This window comes from Salvelinus namaycush, chromosome 33 (genome assembly GCF_016432855.1).
Source record: "Salvelinus namaycush isolate Seneca chromosome 33, SaNama_1.0, whole genome shotgun sequence".
Taxonomy (NCBI): domain Eukaryota; kingdom Metazoa; phylum Chordata; class Actinopteri; order Salmoniformes; family Salmonidae; genus Salvelinus; species Salvelinus namaycush.
Window position 1 is genome coordinate 15,965,154 of NC_052339.1, and position 24,640 is coordinate 15,989,793.

Below are 24,640 nucleotides of genomic sequence, written 5' to 3' on the forward strand. Positions count from 1 at the left end.
ATGCACACACATCCGCGGGCACACACACAAACAAGATACAAAAAAAACATGGGGACATCTGTCGGCATCTGTTGACTACCTTTATGAGCCATTCATGTTACATTTACTGAACACGATGATGTGTTTTCCTTTTATTCTGGTTTTATGGAGCTTTGCCATTACCCAATGTTCAGCTTCGCTTCCAGGAAAGGCAAAGGCTGGAATCAGGATTTTGAGGTTTGTTATGATCTGAGACTGAATGATGGTGACTGAGTGAAAAACTCTGATTACTTACCGCTGGGTCCATTATCTGGCTCGGAACCCTCCCAAGCACTGCACAGAGGATTCTTCTTCTCTCTTTTCATCTTTTCTGAGAAGAGGGATATGGAGAAAGATAAGGAGGCGCCACAATCAAAATGCATTCTGAAAACCCCTGTCAATTAGGTTTCAAAACATCCCAGCAGTTAAGTCTTCAAGTATGTCACGTGAACAACATAGGGTTTTAAACAAGATGATGCTGTTGTAAATAGTGCTATGAAAACATTGGAAACACCTCTGGAAACACCTCAAGTACAGAACACTCAGAAGCTTATTTTCAGAATGTGAGAAAATACTATCTTTATCCCTTGTAAGTCCTTGCTCATTCATTGTATACAGCTCCTCAACATTTAATTTAAACTTGAATGTGAACAGTAGATGTATAGCAGATATGCCAAACTTTCTCCATTGTCCTCACAATGGCTACCACGGGTGTAGGGTTGTATTGTTGTGTTGGTAACCGCTTCTCTGGTCTAAACCTCGTCTAACTGGCTGACTGCCATTCTAAGGAAGTTTGTTACAAACAGCAAAAAGCTGTTTATAATGCTAAACAGCCTACCAATAGTTTTCTCCTGGTGTTGGTATTTGTACTAAATGGTTAGAGAAGACGGGCAATCTGCGATGATATCAGATTGTAGAAGGCAGGGTTACCCAGACTCAGTGGGCTTGTCCCAAATGGCACTATAGAGAATAGGGCTCCATTTGGGACGCACACGCTGTCTAATAGAAGCTCATTGAAGAAAATCAGAGCGACACCAATCACAGTGGAAATACAGCAGGACTTCATCATGTGCCTAGCGGGTCCAGTTGATTATGTCCTATTACGTCAGACGGAGTCTGGTCTTCTGCCTTTAGGACAAACTCTGTACACTGACCAAGATTTAATATTCTGATCACATTAGAACATCTGCTATACTTTTCCACGTCAGCACTGAATGAAAAGCACACAAAATGTATTTTATGATTTATTTCGATAGCATGACTAGATGAGATAAATGACTAAGTGTTTAGTTCCTAGAAGTGAAATGTTCCATTGCTTCATCATGTTGTATACAGGCATATTTTGACATATTGAAAAAATCACATCCAGAGACCAAAATAGACAAATAAATAATAAGAAAATATAAGGTTCTACCTTTCCCCCCCTTTAGGCTGTCCTTTGCCAGAGCCCATCTCTGTCTCTCTGTCATAACATTCTCCTGCTGTCTGCACATTGGAGCGTTCCAGGGATTTGACATGACCACGATGCCTGCCAGCGACTGCCATGCATCAATTTCACACCCACCACTCTAATTACCGCAACACACAACAGAAACCAGGAAGTTAGCCACAGTTACAGTTGGCTTGACGCTCCGAGCCAGAGGGATCAGAGAGAGAGAGGAGAGGAGCTGGTGCAGGTATTTTAATAAGACAAAAAATGAAATGGAACAATACAAGTTCCTTCTGTCTGTTTTTTCTCTGTTTTCTCTCTTTTCCTCCCACCGCCTTCCCCACTCCCCTAAGACTCTTTTTTCATGAACACCGCAATAGAGAGCTTCAAAATCCATTCAGTAGTGTATGGTAAGCTATACCTCCCTCTCTCTTTTCACCTCACCACCAGTGAAAGCTCTAAGCTATTTGAAGTGCTAGATGTAGAGGCAAGTGCACGTTCTAATGACTGTGTGAGTGACACTGCGCCAACTGGGCTGTATCACTCTATATGTGTTAACTATCCATCTCTGGAACTGTACACACCACAGGTTGGTGGCACCTTAATTTGGGAGAACGGGCTTGTGGTAATGGCTGGATCGGAATAGGTGGAATGGTATAAAGTACATCGAACACATGATTTGATGCAATTCCATTCTCTCCATTGCAGGCATTATTACTGTATGAGCCATCCTGCCCTCAGCAGCCTACACTGTAGCACACCTGATGCTGGTGATGATAGGCACTCCTGTTGCCATTATAGCCCTCTTGTATAAATCAAATGCAAATGTTTTCACTAGGAGTAACTACGTGACTGTTTTGGGCACCAACTGTCTAAAACAGTGTGTTCGTGTGCCCATCTCTGCTCTCCCCAAAGCAAAAATGTCAATGTTTGTATTGCGTAAACACAGATGATGTCTTCTGAGAGGCGTATATGTCAAAAAGATAAAGTATTGTTTATTGAACACCGTCTCTGTGAGAAAGCCCTCCAGTCAATGCATTGTTTGATTTATATCAGCTTTATTCTTTTGCTAGTTGGTTTTATTACTGATTTCATTGCTGGTTGTTGCACTGGTATATTTATAGCCTATATTTCATGTGGTTGTTATGTGATCATTGAATGAGTAAGATTTTCAATGCATCCATTAAACATGGCAAAGAAACTTGAACACATCCATCCCTCAGTCATTAGCAGTCTACATTTGTGTCCCAAATGGCAGCCGATTCCCTTTATAGTTCCCTACATTAAACCAGATCCCTACGGGCCCTGGTAAAAAGTAGGGCACTATAAAAGGAATAGGTTGCCATTACGGACACATACTAAAAGAGCTAAACCTCTCCATTCATTCATCAGCTTCCTGTGTCTCCATCTTGATTAATGTTGAATCAGATAGCGAATGGAGGAAGACTCCCCCTGCACCCCTCTGTTTGACCCGGCAGTGGGGCAGGCGGGCGGGAATCTTGGAAAGCCCTGCCATACTACCATGCTTGCTCACAGCCTCGCATCGCATGGAAGTTCTTCTGAGCTACTGGAATATTCATACCCACATGGCAGGGCCAGCGTTCACCACAGCATAGCCAGAGAAAGAAATCTGGTTAAGTGTATCCTAAATAGCACCCTATCCCCTATGTAGCACACTACTTTTTGACCAGCGCCCTATGGGTCCTGGTGAAAAGTAGTACACGAAATACAGAATAGGTTGCCATTTCAGGTGCAGGTTGTCTGTTGAGGTGGTAAATGATGTGTCCTCCTCACCTCAGGGGTAAACTATTAGTTATTCAGAACGGCTTGATCAAAGGAACCAGTTGGAACTGTGGAGGTAAAGGAGTCCATGAGAAATCGCCAAACATGGTCCATAGTTTAAACTTGATTAACACACACACGCAATCTAATATGATATTCTAATGGGATGCTTTGTAACACTGTATTGACGCCAGTTCTGATGTGTCCCAAACGGCACCACATTCCCTTTATAGTTCACAACTTTTGACCAGAGCCCTGTCAGAAGTAGTGCACTATATAGGGAATAGAGTGCCATTTGGGAAGTACCTCTGGTTATAGCTCAGCTCTTGGTTTAAAAAGCATGTGCTTTTCTTTCCTCTCGTTGCTCGTTCTATATTCAATAAAGTGCAGATAAAGGGCCTAATTTCAGGGCACTGTTATTTTGAGGGTTCTTTAAAGTTTAATGTGATTAGGCCTTTAGAGTGGGTAACCTAGTTAAGCAGGGAACATGCATTTCTACTCAACTGTCCATTCTCACACACGTACAGCATGAAAATCCCCCCAATTGACAAAGCAAAACAAAATGTATGCCATAAAAAAAAACTATTTTCGATTACAATTTGCACTATGACGTTTATAGTAGAGAGATTCTGGTTTGATGTAACGAGACACTGCTGTGAAAATGTATTATGCATTATATTTCATGATCAATGGAAAAGATTGCATTTCTCTGAAATTTAGCATGGTTTTCTTTTCAGACGGTAGTGTTCGTCATAAGCGTCGCAGATCGTAATATCTTGAAAAGCACCTACATGAAAATAACATTGATGTCGCTGTTAAGACTAACTACAAGCCAATAGCTTAGGCTCCATAAAACACCATGCACTGAGAAAACGCAATGTAGCAATCCATTTTATTATGCCAACATCTTAAAAACCCAATTTAAAGCTTTACAAAGAGAAAAATGTGTATAGTAAAAAACAAAAATGTGGCACTCTAGTTTATTTTCTGTTATCAAAATACCATAGTGAGTCATTGTAAAACAGGTAAACAAGTAAAGTATGTCATCGTATTGCTGTGAAAATCATGGTGGATCCATCAGTGTACTCAGTATATCTACCCTCAGATCCAGGGCTGTACATACAGAAGCCCTAAGGCAGCGGCTGGCTGATCATGCATATTTAAAGATCTCATATTTATCACAGTCTGTGCTAAAGTGACTTTAAAGTGAAGCTTCATTGGAATGATTAGGTTTAAATTCCAGGAGTCCTCCGGGTTGTGCTGGAAGATGTCTTTGGCTGTGCCCTCTGGATAGGGGGTGGTGGGCAGAGGGTTGTGTAATAGAGAAGAAGTGCATCGTGGGGGTTAGGGGGTGTTGTCTCTGTCAGTCTCCTCGCTGGGTTCTGTTCTCTGGGAGAGAAGGAAGGTCTCCCACACTGCCAGACACTGGAGGAGAGAACACCCACATCATCAGGTTATGACAGACCGGTAAGACTCACACACACACACAATCATTCAGTTGAAAAGGCAGGTCTGTGAACTTTCGAGCCAGTCAGTATGTTTCCACACATCAATAAAACCTTCCGCTCTGTCATCTAAACTTCCAAAGTAATAGCTGTCTGTTTAATGGCCGCCGTAAGTCAGACACACATGGCATGCCTCAATTCAGCAGCCAATTTCGTTCACAGGCTCCGGCTGCTCCCTGGACTTCTGTCTCATCTATTTGTCACTTGACAAGGTTGTGATTAATGTTCTGACCAAAACAGAGCCAAGCACCCACCCAAACAGCCCTATTCCCTCTGTCTCCATCCTCCCCTCTCCAGCCAACATCTAAACATCCCCTTCCCGTTCTCCTCTCACCCCAATCTTCCACACCCACCCAACCCTTCACTCCACTCTCCATCCTTCTCTCCTCTTCCAAACCTAGCCAACATGACAGTGGCAAGAGGCTCTCGTGGGTAGCCATCTGACTGCCATGTCACTAGTGCTTAATCATGATGACACCTTCACCACGGGACACAGACTCAGTCTGACCTTTACCTATCAGCCTCACTGACGGGGCCCAGAGAAGGCAGAGCTAACCAGAGTTTGGACATAGCTGCTTTACACAATAGGTTATACAGGGACAGAGCGCAGGGCTAACCAGAGTATGGACAAAGCTGGTTTATACAATAGGTTATACAGGGACAGAGCTAACTAGAGAGCCGGAACAGAGTTGCTGTACACTAGAGACCATGGGTTATACAAGGACAGGGACAGAGAGCAAGCAGTGCTAAGTACAGCACAGGGAGGGGCGAAAAGCGAGGGGGCGGAAAAAGTTACCATAGACTAGACCAGGGGCCACAAGCTTTACAGAGCACAGGGACAGAGCTGCTGTGAGCTACACGGGGTACACAGAGCACACGAGCAGGGGGAAAACATTGCGAATAGCAGATTTGTCTGTCTGACTCAGCAGCTGGCTAGAATACTAGATGGGAGCAGATGCACAGAGCTGATCACAGGAAAGACCAAGACACAGAGGAAAGAGGTGAAACATTGGCTGACAAAATAAAAAATACATGTTTTTTACTTCCACAGCTAACTCCTTGGAGTTGAGTTCATTCAAACTTGAACGTTTATACTTAATAGAGTATGTTGTGGGATCAATCAACAGGTTTGAATAGTACTTATCAAGATAAGACTGTTGTTTAAGGATTATTGTGGTTGAAGAAAGCGATACATAGTTAGTGCAACTTATCCTTCCTTCCAGACGGAGTGTTTGAGCCCTCAAATACAGATAAGACAACAGACTGTTGAATAAAACATTCAGGGGAAATCAGGCGACAGCTAAATCCATTTAAAGACACGACTGGGAGAGAACTACAACCCTGCCGCCAACGCAGCATTCTTCCCGGAGATCCAAAGCCCTTTAAGTTCATACCTTGCAGAGGAGCTGTGAGGATGACTGTCTGATTGAAGCAATACTAAAAGCCTATGGCAGCACAGTGGGAGGCAGAGAGAGGAACTTCACACCTGAGCACTGTAAAGGACAAGACACCATAATGAGCGGTTGGCCATCCCATCGCCTCTGACCACAGAACATCGGCCATCATGTTGAATCGCCAACTGTTCGTCGACACCCAGCAGGTGATCCTCCTGTGCACGACCGATGTTCATTATGGTGTCTCATTTCATAACTTCTGCCTTCACACATAATGCCCGGTGCATCTTTAGTATGACATGACCAACATGTACAGGTACCCGAACTATAACGAAGTGAATAATTGGACCCAAAATTGAAGGGTATAATCTGTCCTTGGTCCCAGCACGTCTGGACTGACGTGTGCACTGACGCAGAGCTCCACGGGGGTGATAAGTCGCCATCCAATCAGGGGTGGCTATCGGTGCATTACCAAAGAGGCAAATGTCAATACACACTCTACCGCCGACAGGGGAGTGCCTGTGTGTGTGTGTGTGTGTGTGTGTGTGTTTATCTGGTAGAGGAGCTCCATCAGTGCTGGTCCTGACACAGCCTGTGACAGCTCCAGCTGAGGTAATGGGTCCGGTGTAGCAGTGTGACTAGCACGCTAATTAAGGAGATTGTTAAGGGGGGGAAAAGACCGCTAGCCTCGTTAACATCATTAGCTATACTCCTTTTCTCCCTCTAGGCTCCAGTGGTTTAGCCGGAAGACAGGTAAACGGAGATAATCAGGCTGCATTACATATGAACACCAGTGGCTGCAAACATGCACACACACCTTTATGCACAAGAGCGGCCGCACTAATCCAGAAGAAAGTTAAGGACTTGAGCTCAGCACAGACTTCCTTCACGTCAATATTCAGATACTCAGAAGAGTTGAATTGACTGTCAATGCCATGGTAGAGGTGACAAGAACAAGGTAGATAATTGCTGCAAATCTGGAACACCACCTTGTTAGTAAAACCATGTCTAGTTGAAGAAACAATATCATTGAAGAAACAGTAGTTGCTATGGAGTAACCATGGCATTCCTCTGATGTTGCAACCTGACAGAACGAGGCACAGTTGCTGTGCTGTATGCAGAGAGGGTACAGTGATGAACAGGCAGATTCTAAATCTAATGCAAATAGAATTCATAGTACACCAACAAAGGACAATTAAGATTAGAATAGATAGATATCTAAAATATTCCTATATTCCTCTCCGTCAGCGTTTATGCAGAGACACGATATCTGTAGGAAATAATAAATCCTGTTTACAACCAATTTGAGAGGGCATTGGTTTGGAAATAAAAAAGGTACAAGGTGGTTACAGTCATAGAAATATAATCTCTGGTCTGAGGGGCTTTTCACATTCTAGTAATAATATGTCTATATTACAGTACAGTAATTGTCAGAGAACTGAAATACGACCTCTGTGTGACCTAGCTCTGCGGCTCTGGGTATCTCAGTATGGTTACAGTCATGAGAAGATTGAATGTGACAGGTATGGAATAAAGTATGGAAAATGGGTCTATAACCCTCAGGCAAACTGATGATTCAGACAAGCATGCACCCTGAGATTTATCCAAGCCCATAATTGATGTTAATATTCCATCTCAGGAAGAGCAAACACCTCACTGTGTCCTCCGAGAACAGCCCTTTCCTCTGTCTCTCCCCCTTTCCCAGTCCGAACCTCCATTCATCTTACTCCTTTCATCCCCTCTTCCTTCCCCCAGTTCCTCCATTTAACTCCTCCCTTTATCTACCCCTCTCTGTGTCACGCATCCATCCCTGCTCTCCTTTTCCGTCTCGCCAGTAGGGCCAGGTTATTGCATTGGCGGTACCACAGGGTGAAGAATGCAGTAGGGTGATAGTGCGAGGTAGATGAGGGGCACAGAGCATTCCCTCCCAGGCTTACTGCTGCCACCTCTCATACCTCTCACCCTGGATTCTCAGTGTCGAGTGCGGACCTCCTAGACTCTCCTCTTATTAAAGGTCTTACATGAATCATTCACAAAGCCCACAGCACACATCATCCAGCCGCGTTCAACACCTGAATCAAATTAACTAAAAGTTTATTGGTCGCGCACACAGTTTAGCAGATGTTATAGCGGGTGCAGCGAAATGCTTATGTTCCTAGCTCCTAAGTATGCAGGAAAAAGTCAAACAAGTACACAAATAATTAACAAGTAAAAACAAGTACAAAAAAAGTGTGAAATCAAGAAAGTTGGGTTGTTAAATTGGATTAATCCCAAATGGCACTAACGGTAATCAAAATGCAACTTATACATAGTGCCTTTGGAAAGTATTCATACCCTTTGAATTTCCACATTTTATGTTTTTGCCTAAACTCAAAATTTTATTGATCTACACACAACAACCCATAATGACTGAGAAAATGTTTCTACAAATGTATTGAACATTAAATACAGAAACCTAATTTACATAAGTATTCACACCCTTGAGTCAATAGATTTTAGAATCACCTTTGGCAGTGATTACAGCTGTGAATCTTTCTGGGTAAGTCTTTAAGAGCTTTGCACACCTAGATTGTACAATATTTGCACATTATTCTTCTAAAAACTATTCAAGCTCTGTCAATTTGGTTGCTGATTATTACTAGACAGCCAATTTCAAGTCTTGCCATAGATTCTCAAGCAGATTTAATTCAAAACTAACTAGCCCACTCAGGAACAATCACTGTCCTCTTGGTAAGCATCTCATGTATATTTGGCCTTGTGTTTTAGGTTATTGTCCTGCTGAAAGGTGAATATCTCCCAGTGTCTGTTAGAAAGCAGACAACCAGGTTTTCCTCTAGGATATTGCCTGTGCTTAGCTCCATTCTGTTTCTTTTTATCCCCCAAAAACTCCCTAGTCCTAGCCGATGAAAAGCATACCCATAACGATGCAGCCACCACCATGCTTGAAAATATGAAGTGGTACTCAGTAATGTGTTGTGTTAGATTTACCCCCAAACATATCACTTTGTATTCAGGAAGTTAATTTCTTTGTTACATGTTTTGCAGTTTAACTTTAGTGCCTTGTTTGTATTTCTAATGGATCCCCATACTCTTCCTGGGTCCAGCAAAATTAAAGCAGTTTATACAATTTTAAAAACATTACAATACATTCACAGACTGTGTGCACAGCTCGGTGCATTCAGCATGTCAATACCTCTCACAATTACAAGCAATGATGAAGTCAATCTCTCCTCCACTTTGAGCCAGGAGAGATTGACATGCATATTATTATTATTAGCTCTCTGTGTACATCCAAGGGCTACCTGTGCTGCCCCAATTAAAAAATGTCCTAAGTCCTTTTTGTGGCACTTGACCACATGACTGAACAATAGTTCAGATGAAACCAAACTAGGGCCTGTAGGACCTGCCTTGTTGAAAGTGCTGTCAAGAAAGTAGAGCAGCACCTTATCATGGACATACTTCTCCCCATCTTAGTTACTGTTGTATCAATATGCTTTGACCATGACAGTTTACAATACAGCATAACACCAAGCAGTTTAGTCACCTCAACTTGCACAATTTCCACATTATTTAGTACAAGATTTAGTTCAGATTTAGGGTTTAGTGAATGATTTGTCCCAAATACAATGCTTTTAGTTTTAGAAATATTTAGGACTACCTTATTCCTTGCCACCCACTAAAACTAACTGCAACTATTTGTTAACTTTTGCAGTCATTTCAGTCACTGTAGTAGCTGACGTGTTGAGTCATCCGCATACATAGGCACTCTGGTTTTCCTCAAAGCCAGTGGCAATTCATTAGTAAAGATTGAAAAAGTAAATGGGCCTAGACAGCTGCCTTGGGGAATTCCTATTTCTATCTGGATTATGTTGGAGGCTTCCATTAAAGAACATCCTCTGTGTTCTGTTAGACAGGTAACTCTTTATCCACAATATGGCAGGGGGTGTAAAGCCATAACACATACGTTTTGCCAGCAGCAGACTATGATCGATAATGTCAAAGGCCGCACTGAAGTCTAACAAAACAATCCCCCCCAATCTTGATATCATCAATTTCTCTCAGCCAACCAGTCATTTGTGTAAGTGCTGTGCTTGTTGAATGTCCTTCTCTATAAGCATGCTGAAAGTTTGTCGTCAATTTGTTTACTGTAAAATGGCATTGTATCTGGTCAAACCATTTTTCCCAAAAGTTTACTAAGAGTTGGTAACAGGCTGATTGGTTGGCTATTTGAGCCAGTAAAAGAGGGCTTTACTATGCTTAGGTAGTGGAATGACTTGCATCATCCAAGCCTGAGCGCACACACTTTCTAGTAAGCTTAAATTGAAGAGGTGGCAAATAGGAGTGCCAATATCTTCCGCTATTATCTGCAGTAATTTTCCATCCAAGTTGTCAGACCCTGGTGGCTTGTCATTGTTGATATACAATATTTTTGTTCACCTCTTCCACACTAAGTTTTCGGAATTTAAAATGACAATGCTCGTCTTTCATCATTTGGTCAGATACACTTGGATGTGTAGTGTCAGCATTTGTTGCTGGCATGTTATGCCTACATTTGCTAATCTTGCCAATGAAAAAAATCATTAAAGTAGTTGGCAATATCAGTTGTTTTTGTAATGAATGAGCCATCTGTTTCAATTAATGATATAGCTGAGTTTGCCTTATTTCCCAGAATTTAATTTAAGGTGCTCCAAAGCTTTTTACTATCATTCTTTATTTATCTTAGTTTCATAGTGTAGTTTCTGCTTATTTTTATTCAGTTTAGTCAAATGATTTCTAAATTTGCAATAAGTTTGCCAATCAGCTGTGCAGCCAGACTTATTTGCCATTCTTTTTGTCTCATCCCTCTCAACCACACACTTTTTCAATTCCTCATCAACCCACTGGGATTTAACAGTTTTTATAATAATTTTCTTAATGGGTGCATGCTTATTAGCAACTGGAATAAGCAATTTCATAAATGTGTCAAGTGCAGTGTCTGTTTGCTCCTCATTGCACACCACGGACCAACAGATATTATTTACATCAATAACATAGGAATCACTACAAAACTTATTGAATGACCTCATACACTATATTAGGTCCAGCCTTTGGAACTTTGGTTTTCCTAGATATAGCTACTATATTGTGATCACTACATCTGATGGATCTGGATACTGCTTTCAAGCACATTTCTGCAGCATTAGTAAAGATGTGATCAATACATGTTGATTTAAATTCCTGTGCTGTTTGTAACTACCCTGATAGGTTGACTGATAAAAAATAAAAAATAAATGGTTCAGGTAATTTTTTTATTTAATTAGGCAAATCAGTTAAGAACAAATTCTTATTTACAATGACGGCCTAGCCCGGACGATGTTGGGGCAATTGTGCGCCGCCCTATGGGACTCCAAATCATATACCTCTCAGGCTTCATTCTGTTCACTGTCATTTAGGTTAGTATTCTGGAGAAACTACAATGTTGTTGATCCATCCTCAGTTCTCATACCACAGACAAACTGTTTTAAAGCCACCATTGGCCTCATGGTGAAATCCCTGAGCGGTTAGGAAGGACTCCTGTATCTTTGTAGTGACTAGGTGTAATAAAGCTCCCCCCCCCCCCACCCATCTACCAATAGGTGCCCTTCTTTGCGAGGAATTGGAAAACCCGCCTGGTCTGTGTTGTTGAATCTGTGCTTGAAAATCATTGTTAAACACAGTTATTGCACACAGAGTGAGTCCATGCAACCGATGCGAATTGTTAAGCACATTTCTACTCCTGAACTTATTTAAGCATGTCATAACAAAGGGGTTGAATACTTGACTCAAGAATATTCAGCTTTATTTTTAAATTTGGAAACATTTCCATAAACATTATGGCGTAGTGTGTGTAAACCATTGACAAAATCTCAACTTAATCCATTTGCAATTCAGGCAGTAAGAAAAAGTCAAGGGGTGGGAATACTTTCTGAAAGCACTATGTACACCGAAAATAATTTCCACAAGACATACTAAGAATGATACGTACAGCAGTAGATATATTAGTGAGCATTGTCAAGATAGATAAATATGTGGTGTGTAGAAACAGTGTAATTAAATACAAAGTACAGTAGTAGAAATATTACTATGAGCCACATCGGGAATACAATATTTGTGAGTGTGTGTCTACGTGTTTGTGACTTTGAGGTGTTAAATCAAATTTAATTGTATTGGTCGCATACACATATTTAGCTGATGTTATTGCGCGTGTAGCAAAATGCTTGTAAAAACTGATTTCCGGCTATATGTAATAAAAGAAAAAAAACATTCTGGGCTAATAATCTAAGAAAAAAACAAAAAAATACTGCAAAATTGTTTAGGAGCTAGAAGCAGAGATGCAACGTCTATAGGTGCCATAGCAAGGATGTGGGTGTGTGTGTAAGATAGCGTGTACGTGTGTTTTGTGTGAGTGTGCGTCACCTGGTAGACTGCTGGTGATAGGGTAAGTCCAGGAAAGTTTACAAGCCGAACAAGCCTCATTGGAATGATGAGTTAAGAAAAACAGCATGTGTTTGATAAAAGACTTGGCCTATTCAAACAGATATCAGAGAGTGCAGTTATTACATCTTGAGTAGATACAGGCAAGAAACATTCAGTTCTGTAACCAAAATAAATAAGTTAGGACCAAAACGACATAAGAAAATTCCAATGGAAGTCAGGGAAGAGCAGGGGGGTGAACTCTGATATTACACAGGTAGTTCATGAGTGGGAGAAAAGGATTGCTAGTTTGTTCTCAGATAACAAACATGTGCAATATTTTGAGGAATAATTTTATAAAAAGACATGTTGCCTGAAAACGCAGCCAGCCGCGACCGGGAGACCCCTGAGGCGGGGCACAATTGTCCCAGCTTCATGAATATGCTACCGATTGGTTTCCCACACTCAGGTGTAAAACAAGGAGACGCCTTAACACCGCCTCTGTTTGCTATGTTAATGAATGATTTAGCTAAATAAATTAGTTAAATATTGGAGTAAGATATGATGAAATGCTAAGTATCCTCTTACATGCTAATTACATTATTTTGATGGCAGAAACTGAACATGACCTGCAGAAATACTGCATTATGTACAGTCAACTGGTTGAAAAGATAGAGACTAATGATCAACCAGAAAACCCACACAGACATTGCATTTTACAAACCCAGGTACTAAGATAAGTGCTTTTCGGTTTGGTTTTGGTGAAGAAATTCTTGAGTATACTAGCTATTTTGTTGCTATTTTGTTGAACATATAGAAAGGTCATATGTGCCCTGGCCGACTTAGCAAGTAGAGCTCTTGGAGTAGTAGGGACAACAAAAACACACTCAAAGACATTGATTATGCCACGTATTCCAAACTGTATCAGACATGCATGTCCTGTTCTGGACTTTTCAGCAGGAATGTGGGGTGCTAAGAGGCATCTAAAAAACAAACATCTATAAACAGAGCAGTACGTTATTTTTTAGGTATCGACAAGTTTGCACCTTAACTGGGAACATGGGCCGGGAACCCTGTGAGCTGTGATGGAAGGCATTTGGTGAGACTTTGGAATAGACTGTTGGATATACCAATTGCCAGAATACCCAGCTAAATTTTTAATGGGATCTATCGATAGGGGGAGCCTGGGCCACTGAAATGTCCGACCTTTTCCAACAGTGACTGAACAGTTGTACAAAAACCAAAATAAGGGAGTCATAGGTGCTATTAAAAAACTGATGATGCAATATGAAAAGAAATGGGTGTTGGAGATGAATCATCAACCCAAATTGAGAACCTTTTGTTTGATTAAGGTTGAATGTGTGCAAGAGATAATTGTAATAACTCCACTGGTAGACGTGGACATATTTAGATGTATGTTTGTGGTATTGTTTGATTTTGTTTTAGGAGTACTGTACATGGCCAAAAGCTGAAACATTTAATTCCAAAATCATGGGCATTAATATGGAGTTGGTCCCTTCTTTGCTGCTATAACAGCCTCCACTCTTCTGGGAAGGCTTTCCACTAGATGTTGGAACTAGAGGTCGACTGATTATGATTCTCCAACGCCGATACTGATTATTGGAGGTCCAAAAAAAGCTGATACCGATTAAAATCGGACAATTACAACAATACTGAATGAACCCTTTTATTTTAACTTCATATAATACATAAATAAAATCTATTTAGTCTCAAATAAATAATGAAACATGTTGAGTTGGGTTTAAATAACACAAAAACCGTGTTGGAGAAGTAAGTGCAATATGTGCCATGTAAAAAAGCTAACGTTTAAGTTCCTTGCTCAGAACATGGGAACATATGAAAGCTGGTGGTTCAATATTCCCAGTTCTTCAATATTCCCAGTTAAGTTTTAGGTTGTAGTTATTAGAGGAATTATGACACGTAGACTATTTCTCTCTATACCATTTGTATTTCATATACCTTTGACTATTGGATGTTCTTATATGCACTTCAGTATTGCCAGCCTAATCTCGGGAGTTGATAGGCTTAAACAGCGCTGTGCTTCAAGCATTGCTAAGAGCTGTTCGCAAACGCAGTAAAGTGCCGTTTAAATGAATGCTTACGAGCCTGCAGCTGCCTACCACCGCTCAGTCAGACTGCTCTATCAAATCATAGACTTAATTACAATAAACACACAGAAATACGAGCCTTTGGTCATTAATATGGTCAATTCCGGAAACTATCATTTCGGAAAAACAAAACGTTCATTTTCAGTGAAATACGGAATCATTCCGTATCCTGTTGAACGGGTGGCAACCTAAGTCTATATATTGCTGTTAGATTGCACAACCTTCAATGTTACGTCATAATTATGTAAAATTCTGGCAAATTAATTACGTTCTTTGTTAGGAAGAAACAGTCCGCAACGAGCCAGGCGGCCCAAACTGTTGCATATACCCTGACTCTACTTGCACTGAACGCAAGAGAAGTGACAATTTCCCTAGTTAACATTGCCTGCTAACATGCATTTATTTTAACTAAATATGCAGGTTTAAAAAATATATACTTGTGTATTGATTTTAAGAAAGGCATTGATGTTTATGGTTAGGTACATTCGTGCAACGAATGTGCTTTTTTCGCGAATGCGCTTTTGTTAAATCACCCGTTTGGCGAAGTAGGCTGTGATTCGACAAATAAACAGGCACCGCATTGATTATATGCAATGCAGGACAAGCTAGTTAACCTAGTAATATCATCGACCATGTGTAGTTAACTAGTGATTATGTGAAGATTGATTGTGTTTTTTATAAGATAAGTTTAATGCTTGCTAGCAACTTACCTTGACTCATTGCAGCCACAAGGTCCTTTTGACACTGCACTCACGTAACAGGTGGTCAGCCTGCCATGCAGTTTCCTCATGGATTGCAATGTAATCGGCCATAATCAGTGTCCAAAAAGGCCAATTACTGATTGTTATGAAAACTTGAAATCGGCCATGCCGATTAATCGGTCAACCTCTAGTTGGAACATTGCTGCGGGACTTATTTCCATTCACCTACAAGAGCATTAGTGAGGTCAGGCACGGATGTTGGGAGTTTAGGCCTGACTCCAAAACAGGTTGGTATAATGGTGAAGACTATGTAACTATTGTGACCTCGAAGAAATAGAAAATGAAATAAATGTTATCCTCTATTGCCTTTTCTACCACGATATACACTTGCTCTTATTCCAGAAAGCCTAACAGATGTACCCTGGCATTATGTGGCTGAGCCATGAGAAGAAACTGAAATAGTTTGTCCATTGTGTATTTCCATTTGCGGAATTTTATGATAAAGCCTAGAATAAAGGAAAATGGGAGACCTATAATTAAATTATAAAAATATGCAAATGGAAAGCATGTACAGTTTATAGATTGTGTGTAGGCCTGTCTCACACTTGAACCATCTCTTTGTGTCAGACTTGTTTTTGTATTTATCTATGTATTTTTACTGCTCTAGGGTTATAATTATTGCTTGGATAACCTTATTTACGATTATGCATTGATTTATGCGGTGTGCAATGCACAGAACACCGGAATAATTATTACTAAATTATCACAGAGAATTATTGTAATGTTTGTTAATGTGTCAATTAATCCCATAAGGGATGGGTTGCCAACTGGCACGGAAATAACATGTCATTCATACATTCAGCAAAACAAATAGATGGACACCACCATTCAAAAACTGCAACTCGTTTTTTTAAACGCATTACCCTACTTCAATCAACCAGTCCATTTTGTATCTGTCTCAGAATGCAGAATAACAATGTCCCAATGTATTTCTCCCATGAGTTGGGCAAGAGATGTGTTGGTGGAATTTCGGGAGAATTCTCCTTACATTTCCTTTGTTAAAATCCCCAGCTACAACGAATGCAGCCTCGGGATATGCTGTTTCCAATTTATTCAAAGTCCCACCACTTCAATCCCTGACAAAGGACGTGTCCCGACTGGCATTACTTTTAATCAGAGTCCTATTGATCCTCGTCAAAAGTAGTGCACTATAAGTATAATAGAGGACAATTTGGGATGCAGAGAGTCTTTACTTGGTGCACCAATTCGCCAGCAAGAACCAATCAAGACAAATTACCTCTGTTTCTGCTACACAACAAACCCATTGCAGCTGAGGACTCGGTCTCAAAGTATCCCACAACGGAAGAGGTTTTTCCCACACTATATTGCATTAAACAAATGATGCTACCTTCAGGCCATACAAGAAAACATATGAGCGATGGGCTTATCGGATATGGATCTTGCCTAGACAAGACTCCATTCTTGCAGGGTAATAATCAGGGGTGCAACTTTCACTGGGGACGTGTACCCTACACATTATGAAATTGCATTTTTGTCCACCCCAGTTTTATAATTGGAATGTGATACAAAACAAGGCAACGGACCTTGCGGACATCTCCGAGCAGCCGGGTAGGATGTTTGGAGTGTTTATCCGACTGGATAATTATTATATATTTTTTATAATAATCCCCCCACTTCTAAAACCAAAGTTGCACCCCTGGTATTAAAGGATGAGTTACTTGAAGCCATGTTCATATTCAGTCTAGAGGATCTAGATCAATTAGCATGCTGCCTTGTATTCCTACAAGTACACAAAACTAAATACAACACCAGCCTCCAGCAAACTTCTGATGTGCAGCCAAGAAAAAAACTACTTTCAAATCGTCATCTCAGTAAGACTATTTGAATAGTCCCAAGTAGATGGTTTGTAGATGTTCAGTAGACGTTAAATACATGTAATCTGTAGAGAATTTATAATCGGACCAGCTAAATAAAGTGTGACCGTCGTCTCTTCAATTCATTTGCGCCTCAATATACGCACCTTGTTAGAGAGCAAGGTAATGGCTGTATTCGTTTCCCAAATTTTGTCGCAAACAAAAATACTTGTAGAATTGTCCTTCATAAATGATGCTACATTGTGAATCACATGATACAGTACACTCCTTCCCCATAACTTTTTCTTTCATGGGATTGAGGTGTATTAGCACATCTGGAACAGATAGTCTGACTGTACACTCTGGGCTGACCTCACAGGCCTGATTAAGACAGAACACACTTATGTCCTCCACCTGTCCCTCGCTCACTTTCTCTCAATCTCTCTGCCCTCTCTCCCACCTCCCTCTCTCTATGCTTAAGCGGGTTGTTTGTGTTGAGCCCAGCCTTGGGGCGACTCGAATAGCATGATGAGTGTGTCACGTTCTGATTTTCAGAAGCCCCCAGGGAGGTTAATTTTTTTTTTTTTGAAAGTAACCACAGACATACTTAAACACAAGGTCTTCCCCGAAACCTTCCTTTTATTCAAATGGATAGCTCAGTTAAGTTACAAAACGTGCAGCAAAATGTTAGTTTTTTTGCCTGTTATGTATAGCAATTTTACCCCAAAATAAAAACCCCACGGCCTTAAGATGATCGTAGAGGAACCGGCCTAAGAAAGTCATCTCTAATACACTAAGGTGAGTTGTCGGCTTGTTCACTTGGAGTCAAGTTCTCCGTTTATAACTGGCGTCAGACATGAGTGGATAATTGTAATGTATTTAAGGTTAAATTGTAGGCTACATAGTGCTACATAGTTAACATGATGAATATGAGCATCAAACATTGTAACATGGGCTGCTGCGGTACTTCTTTCAATACCAAACCATTTCACCTAAAAAGTGTCCGTATCCATCTAAAGCATGTCATGCCAGCATTTACAACAAAAAATCTCCATAAGTTCCCCTTTAAACAAAGTTGCCAGATGGTTTCACACGGTGTGAAGAACCCCTGAGAAAAAAGCAGACATACAGTACCAGTCAAACGTTTGGACACCTACTTCAAGAGTGCACAGCTGTCAAGGCAAAGCTATTTTGAAAAACAAATCAAAATATATTTTAGATTTAACACTTTTTTTGATTACTACATGATTCCATGAGTTATTTCAGTGTTGATGTCTTCACTATTATTCTACAATGTAAAAAATAAAGAAAAACACTTAAATGAGTAGGTTGTCCAAACTTTTGACTGGTATTGTACATTACCACACACTTGTACATAACTCTTCAAAGAGTTATACCCCTTATTGGCCATCAGCAGCATGTCAGAAAGGGGAAGTTGAAATGTGACTCCTGTTTGAAGGCTGAGGGTGTCAAAATATGCCAACAGTGTCAACCACAGTGAATGAGAAAGTGTCAATCCATTAGGACTCTAGCCACCACGCAACTCCCATCAACCTTAGCTTCTAAACTTCAATATGACGCATGTACAAATTCACTGGGTCCCATTTTGTTCTTTCTGCTAAAATATAACTTCAATGCTTAAAGCTGCAATCAGAAGTTAAATTTAAAAAAAAAAAAAAAGTGTTCTCCCTGACGCTTTTTCGGTAAAAAGCTGATGGATGGTCTGGAGAAATGTAACCACTCAAATTCAGAGCGCTAGGGGTGGTGAGGAGTATTTTTCTCTGCTCTGCTGATGTGTAAATAAAAAATATACTATTCTTTTGGGATTTATCGGCCAATATGCTGAGATGGTATTGAAGAAATTAGTTGTTTCATCTTTATGTTGTGATTCAAAATATATACTGTATATATTTATTCAATAAAAGGTTCATTTGCCTGCCAATTTATTTGGGGCTAATTCAGCACCTGAGTAAGGGGAAACTCAAAACGCATTAGCTAGATCACCAACTTTAAATATAATACCCACTGCTAGTAGCCATGTATTAATCTAACAGTAATGTCCAAACAAATGTTGTAACCTACCACCCAATGAGGCCTATGCACTCGCAATGGCCAATGCGCATTTTGCTCGCTCTAGCTGCCATTGAGCTCAAAATTGAGAGTTGTACTTTACTGTTTGACCAAATCATGGTTTTAGCCTCCTAATAAATAGAACGTTTTGAGTGAGGTGAATGAACGTGCATCTCGCACCGATGAGACCAATACATTTTTTTTTACTCGCACAGCCAAGTCAAAGGGCCGCAAATTGCAACTAAATGGTCGCAGTCTGGAGCCCTGCCACTGAAGCGCAAGGCTCAACTTCACCACTTGTTTTGGTCCCGTAGCTATCCCACAGATCATTTGTGCGACTATGTGAGAGAAAAGTTTTGCATTGCGCTCATCTCAATGTCTGTGGCGCTGCTTGTGGCAACATCATATCGCTGAGTCAGTTTCGTCATAATAGTTTAAAATAAATGTGCACTATGGGAAACAAACATGTTTCTATTAGAAGCTAAGGCCAATGGGAGTCACGTGGTAGCCACAGTCCTGTGGTTGACAGATAAAACAGTGTCACTTCCAATAAGTCACAGAAGCATGGCAGGGAGATGACATGCATGTAGACCTACAGTAGAGCTGAAGTAACAGTACACGTTTCTGTAGTTGAGCACAAGTTTGTAAAGATGTCAGACGGAATCATTGAAAAGACTATGAACCTACTGCAATAAAGAATACAGACATATATGGCCAAATGTATGACAATGTAAGAGCCTTCATGCCCATTCCAAGAAAATGAGTTGTTGCTCAACATTCAGAAAAATTTCAGTGGTGGAAGAGACCCTTTGGAGATGCTGCAGTGTGCTTGGGGCTGCTGTGTGCTCTTCTGCTGGTTGGGATCACAGGCCAGTGTCTACTATGGCGTCATTGGTCATTACTCTACAGAGAGACCAGCTACAGACCAGTTACAACAACCTGACTAAAGACAAAGACCAGCTACAGAATAGTTTTAAAATGATGACCACCGAGAAAGATCAGTTCAGGAATAGTCTAAATGCCACGACTACGGAGAGACCAGCTACAGATCAGGCTTAGGTTCTGCGAGAATCCCTGTCTGGACAGATGGTGGAAGATTGGCACCAGCTGTTATGTCTCCTCCAAGAAGAACACAGGTGGGGTTGGTCAAGCGGAATGCATAGCAATGGGTGCTAACTTTGTAATCATAAACAGCAGAGAAGACGGATATTCATCCATGATGGAATGAAGAAGAATGTCTGGATTTGTATCATTAAAACAAGGGAACCTGGGTGTGTGTGTTGACAACACACCATTTAGAACTGCAAATTGGATTGAAGGGGAACAAAATAACATTAATGACAAGTGTGTTGAGATCTCACAGGCAGCATCAGACCCATTAAATAGATAGTTAGTCAATGTAGTCAAAATAACTGTGTTCACACAGTAATTATAATAGCTACTGTAAGCCCTTATCTTATGGAGTTGCATTGGTTATCCATGAGAGGTTTAAGCTGTATTTGTTTCCATTTGATTTCTTTAAAGAGGCCAGAGCTATGTGGAGTTTGCCCACTGGTCATCAGGCCCAGAGGAGTGGAGTGGTGGTTGAATAGGCTCCAACTGTGGTCTAACTAGATAGGTTACATTATTGTATGCATGTAACAATCTAATGATATATTTAAATTACCCTTCAAAATGACAGAACATTCTTTTTTGCTTCCATTCTGTTGTATATGTACCCTGTGTACAGTCTGCTTTATTAAATACATATCTAAAATGGGAATAAAAAAAAAACGATAGTTCAAAAGGATAGTTACACATTTTACTTGTCACGTCTCTTCTTTTTTTTATCACAATGGTGCCGTAACGGCAGCCAGAAGTTGATCATTCGTGTAAATGTTGAACATTTAGGTTTTTTTTTAGGATTGTACTTTTCCCCCCCTCATCCACTGTTTAACACCATATTTAGATTACAATCCGATCATCTTGATGGCGAAACCAGTTTGTTTTAGCTGTGAATGGGACTGTTTGGGACATTGCCATGAAACCGGCTCGAGGTTGAGGAGATGAGGACTCCGTACTGAATACCCATCGGAGGTATTGGAGGATAAGCTACATATCAACTGAGCCAAGTGGCTATACATGGAAAGGCATTACGTCGGTGACTGCGAGATTCATAGCTGAGGCTCCTGGACTTGTCCGTGTCTGACTGATCATCTGAATCCCCTGCCTGCTACCGTGACGCTCCCTCCACTGATAATATTGACGTCCCTCCCTCCACTCCATCCCGAACTGCTTCAATCAACTCTTCATCCATCACTCTTGATTTTCCTCTAAATAAATATTTATTATTGTCTGTATACGGCAATTCAGCTTTTAGCTAGATCAAATAAACAAACATTCCTAAACCTTACCATCATTGACATTTAGCTTTGTTTTAGATAGTTCACATCTTGGGTTGCCGACTAACCAATGTCCACCAGTGGAGGCTCCTCAGAGGAGGACCATCCTCCCCAGTGAATTTCATAAAACATATTTTATAGTGAAAAATTAAAAAAGTGATACTTTTCAGATAAAACTACACTAAATATATTCACATCAACAAACAATTGATTAAACCACACTGTTGCAATGACAACAGCACTCTGTAGGGTAGCACCATGGTGTAGCTGGATGACAGCTAATTTCCGTCCTCCTCTGAGTACATCGACTTCAATACAAAACCTAGTGGGCTCGTGGTTCTCACCCGTTTCCATAGACTTACACAGTAATTATGACAACTTCCGGAGGATGTCCTCCAACCTATCAGAGCTCATGCAGCATGAACTGACATGTTGTCCACCCAATCAAAGGATCAGTAAATTAATCTAGTACTGAAAGCATAAGCTACAGCTAGTTAGCACTGCAGTGCATAACATGTGGTGAGTAGTTGACTCAAAGAGAAAGACAATAGTTGAACAAATTCATTCCTGAAAAATTAAGGAGATGCAAGAGAAAGAGAGCTAGCTACATTATTATTATTATATATTTTTTGTTCACTTAGCTAGCCAATGCAGCTAGCTAGTTTAACCTACTCAAACACCTGGCTCAAACAGAGAAGGATGTTATGTTAGCCAGCTGGTAATGGCTATCCAACACTAGAGCTCTTCCATGCCAAGGTAAGCTTCTGGTTTTATAAATGTATTGCCACCGGGGCCCGCCATTGCGTAACTGTTAAACAGCTTGTCAACTGTACTGCATGATTGTAGCGGGTTTACTAACGCGTTAGCTAATATGGTGACAACGATGTAGGCTGTGTGTAGTGGTTAGCGGTGATGATATGTTTGGAAAGGTTTTTTCGCCTCGTCACAGACAGCGGTTGTAATGTGCACTGAAGTCCACAACCGAAGGGAACCGGTGAGAGGAGAGCGCATAGATGTGAGAAGGAATTATCCAACGATCAAAGGGATCATGCTGTTTGCATGTGGCTGCTATGAAAGTGACCTGTTTTTTTTGTGTGTGATCAGGGGTGTATTCATTCCGCCGATTCTGTTTAAAAACGTTTTTTTAAACGGAAGCAAATGGGGATAAACATAACTGAATTTGTCCTCGTTTACAACTGTAGGACTAATGATTACACATTAGATCAGCCAGATGCAGGCAAGATTGTGCAAGGTGGTATTGAATGTGTCACCTTGATTACTCAAATTTCTCTCGACCTGTGCACCTACATCGTAAACTTTCATTCATAGGCTAGGTTGTAGCAGCCTCATGATGGGTATAAGGAAAATTTGAGTATCACGTAGTAGCCTAAACCTATCAATGTTACAGAGCTGGGTGAATGAAATATGAATATCAGTCATCCAATATGCTAATAGAAATAAGGCCATGCTCATTAAATAAAATGATCGTCCTCCCTCATTTTAAACGTCACCGACCGCAACTGATGTCCACATACTATTTACGATATCCATAAGATGAAGCATCAATTTATTCTGGAATTATCTGCATTGACAACCTCTATAAACTGACAGTAATTAGTGAGTGTGAATAAAAATGAAGTACTACTTCCCTCTACTGGCAGTTGTCCAGACAGTGACTAGAAATACACAGCACAGAGAACCATATTTCTGCTGAAACTGCATTGAATGATTTACAGTTAAAATCCATCCCAAAAATATCTATAAAAGATACATTGTAAATTACCACTAACAACTTTAGTTGTGTAGATTTGTCTCTCATTTCCCCAAAATGAATCAGTCAGGGGAGTTCTCTCCCTGACACACAATTGTTTTAGTCTCTCACATTCTCTCCAAGTGCTTTTCCATTTCTCTAATTTACCTTTTTCTTATTCTCTTCCATCGCCCCCAACTCCCACTCTGCTTATACCAGTCACACCGCCAACCCTGCTTCTCTTTCTTATTCGACTCATCTATCCAACTCTTTCTCCCATATCAAGTGGCTCAATCCAACTTTCCCTCCATCTATCCATCCCACTAACCAGTCAGAGTATCTTGTATCTCACCTTCTCGTAGTAGTCTACGTTCTTCTCTGCGGTGGAGAAGAAGGCTGATTTGAGGTCTCCTCTCATGCTCCTCTGCCATCGGCCCCAGTCCCCCTTCAGAGCGTTGTTGGCCCATTCCACACGGTCCTCCAGTTTATCAATCTCCTCCTTCAGCTAACACACACAATCATCATCATCATCCTCCTCCTCCTCCTCCTCCTACCAACATGACATATTACAGTGCAATATCCCTTCACATCAACCACATCTTCACATCAACAACCTGGACATACAGAACACTTGAAGCAAGAAGACCTTCACCCAAAGACCTCACGTGACAGGGACAGTTATATTTAAAGACAGTGGCCATGTCAGAATACCCATACTTGCATCCAAAATATACTGAACAAAATTAAAACGCAATAATGTCAAAGATTTTTACTGAGTAACAGTTCATATAAGGACATCAGTCAATTGAAATAAATTCATTAGGCCCTAAACTTTGGATTTCACATGAATGGGCAGGGGTGCAGCCATAGGTGGGCCTTGGAGGGCAAAGGCCCACCCTCGGGGAAGCCAGGCCCAGCCAATCGGAATAAGTTTTCCCCCACAAAATGGCTTTATTACCAACAGAAGTACTCAACACACCCATTGAGACGATCCCACTTCTTGATGTGCCACACCTGTCAGGTGGATGGATTATCTTGGCAAAGGAGAAATGCTCACTACAAATTTGTGCAGCAAATGAGAGAAATAAGCTTTTTGTGCGTATGGAAAATGTATGATTTTTTTTATTTCAGCTCATGAAACCATCACTTTAAATATTGTGTTTATATTTTTGAAC

General features: G+C 40.7%; 1 protein-coding gene across 3 annotated transcripts in view; it reads right to left on the minus strand.

Annotated features, from left to right (window-relative positions):
* Positions 1-4,104: 4,104 nt before the first annotated feature.
* snx7 (sorting nexin 7) overlaps positions 4,105-24,640 on the minus strand; it is a 38,913-nt gene continuing 18,377 nt past the window's right edge. For 2 of the 3 annotated variants that reach the window (XM_038972763.1, XM_038972762.1), the window contains 2 exons: positions 23,818-23,970; positions 4,105-4,654 (listed from right to left, as the gene is read on the minus strand). In XM_038972763.1, coding sequence (XP_038828691.1) covers positions 4,574-4,654; positions 23,818-23,970 — 234 coding nt within the window. In that variant the 3' untranslated portion in view covers positions 4,105-4,573. The remainder of the gene's footprint in view (positions 4,655-23,817; positions 23,971-24,640) is intronic. The other variant, XM_038972764.1, reaches the window with a different exon arrangement.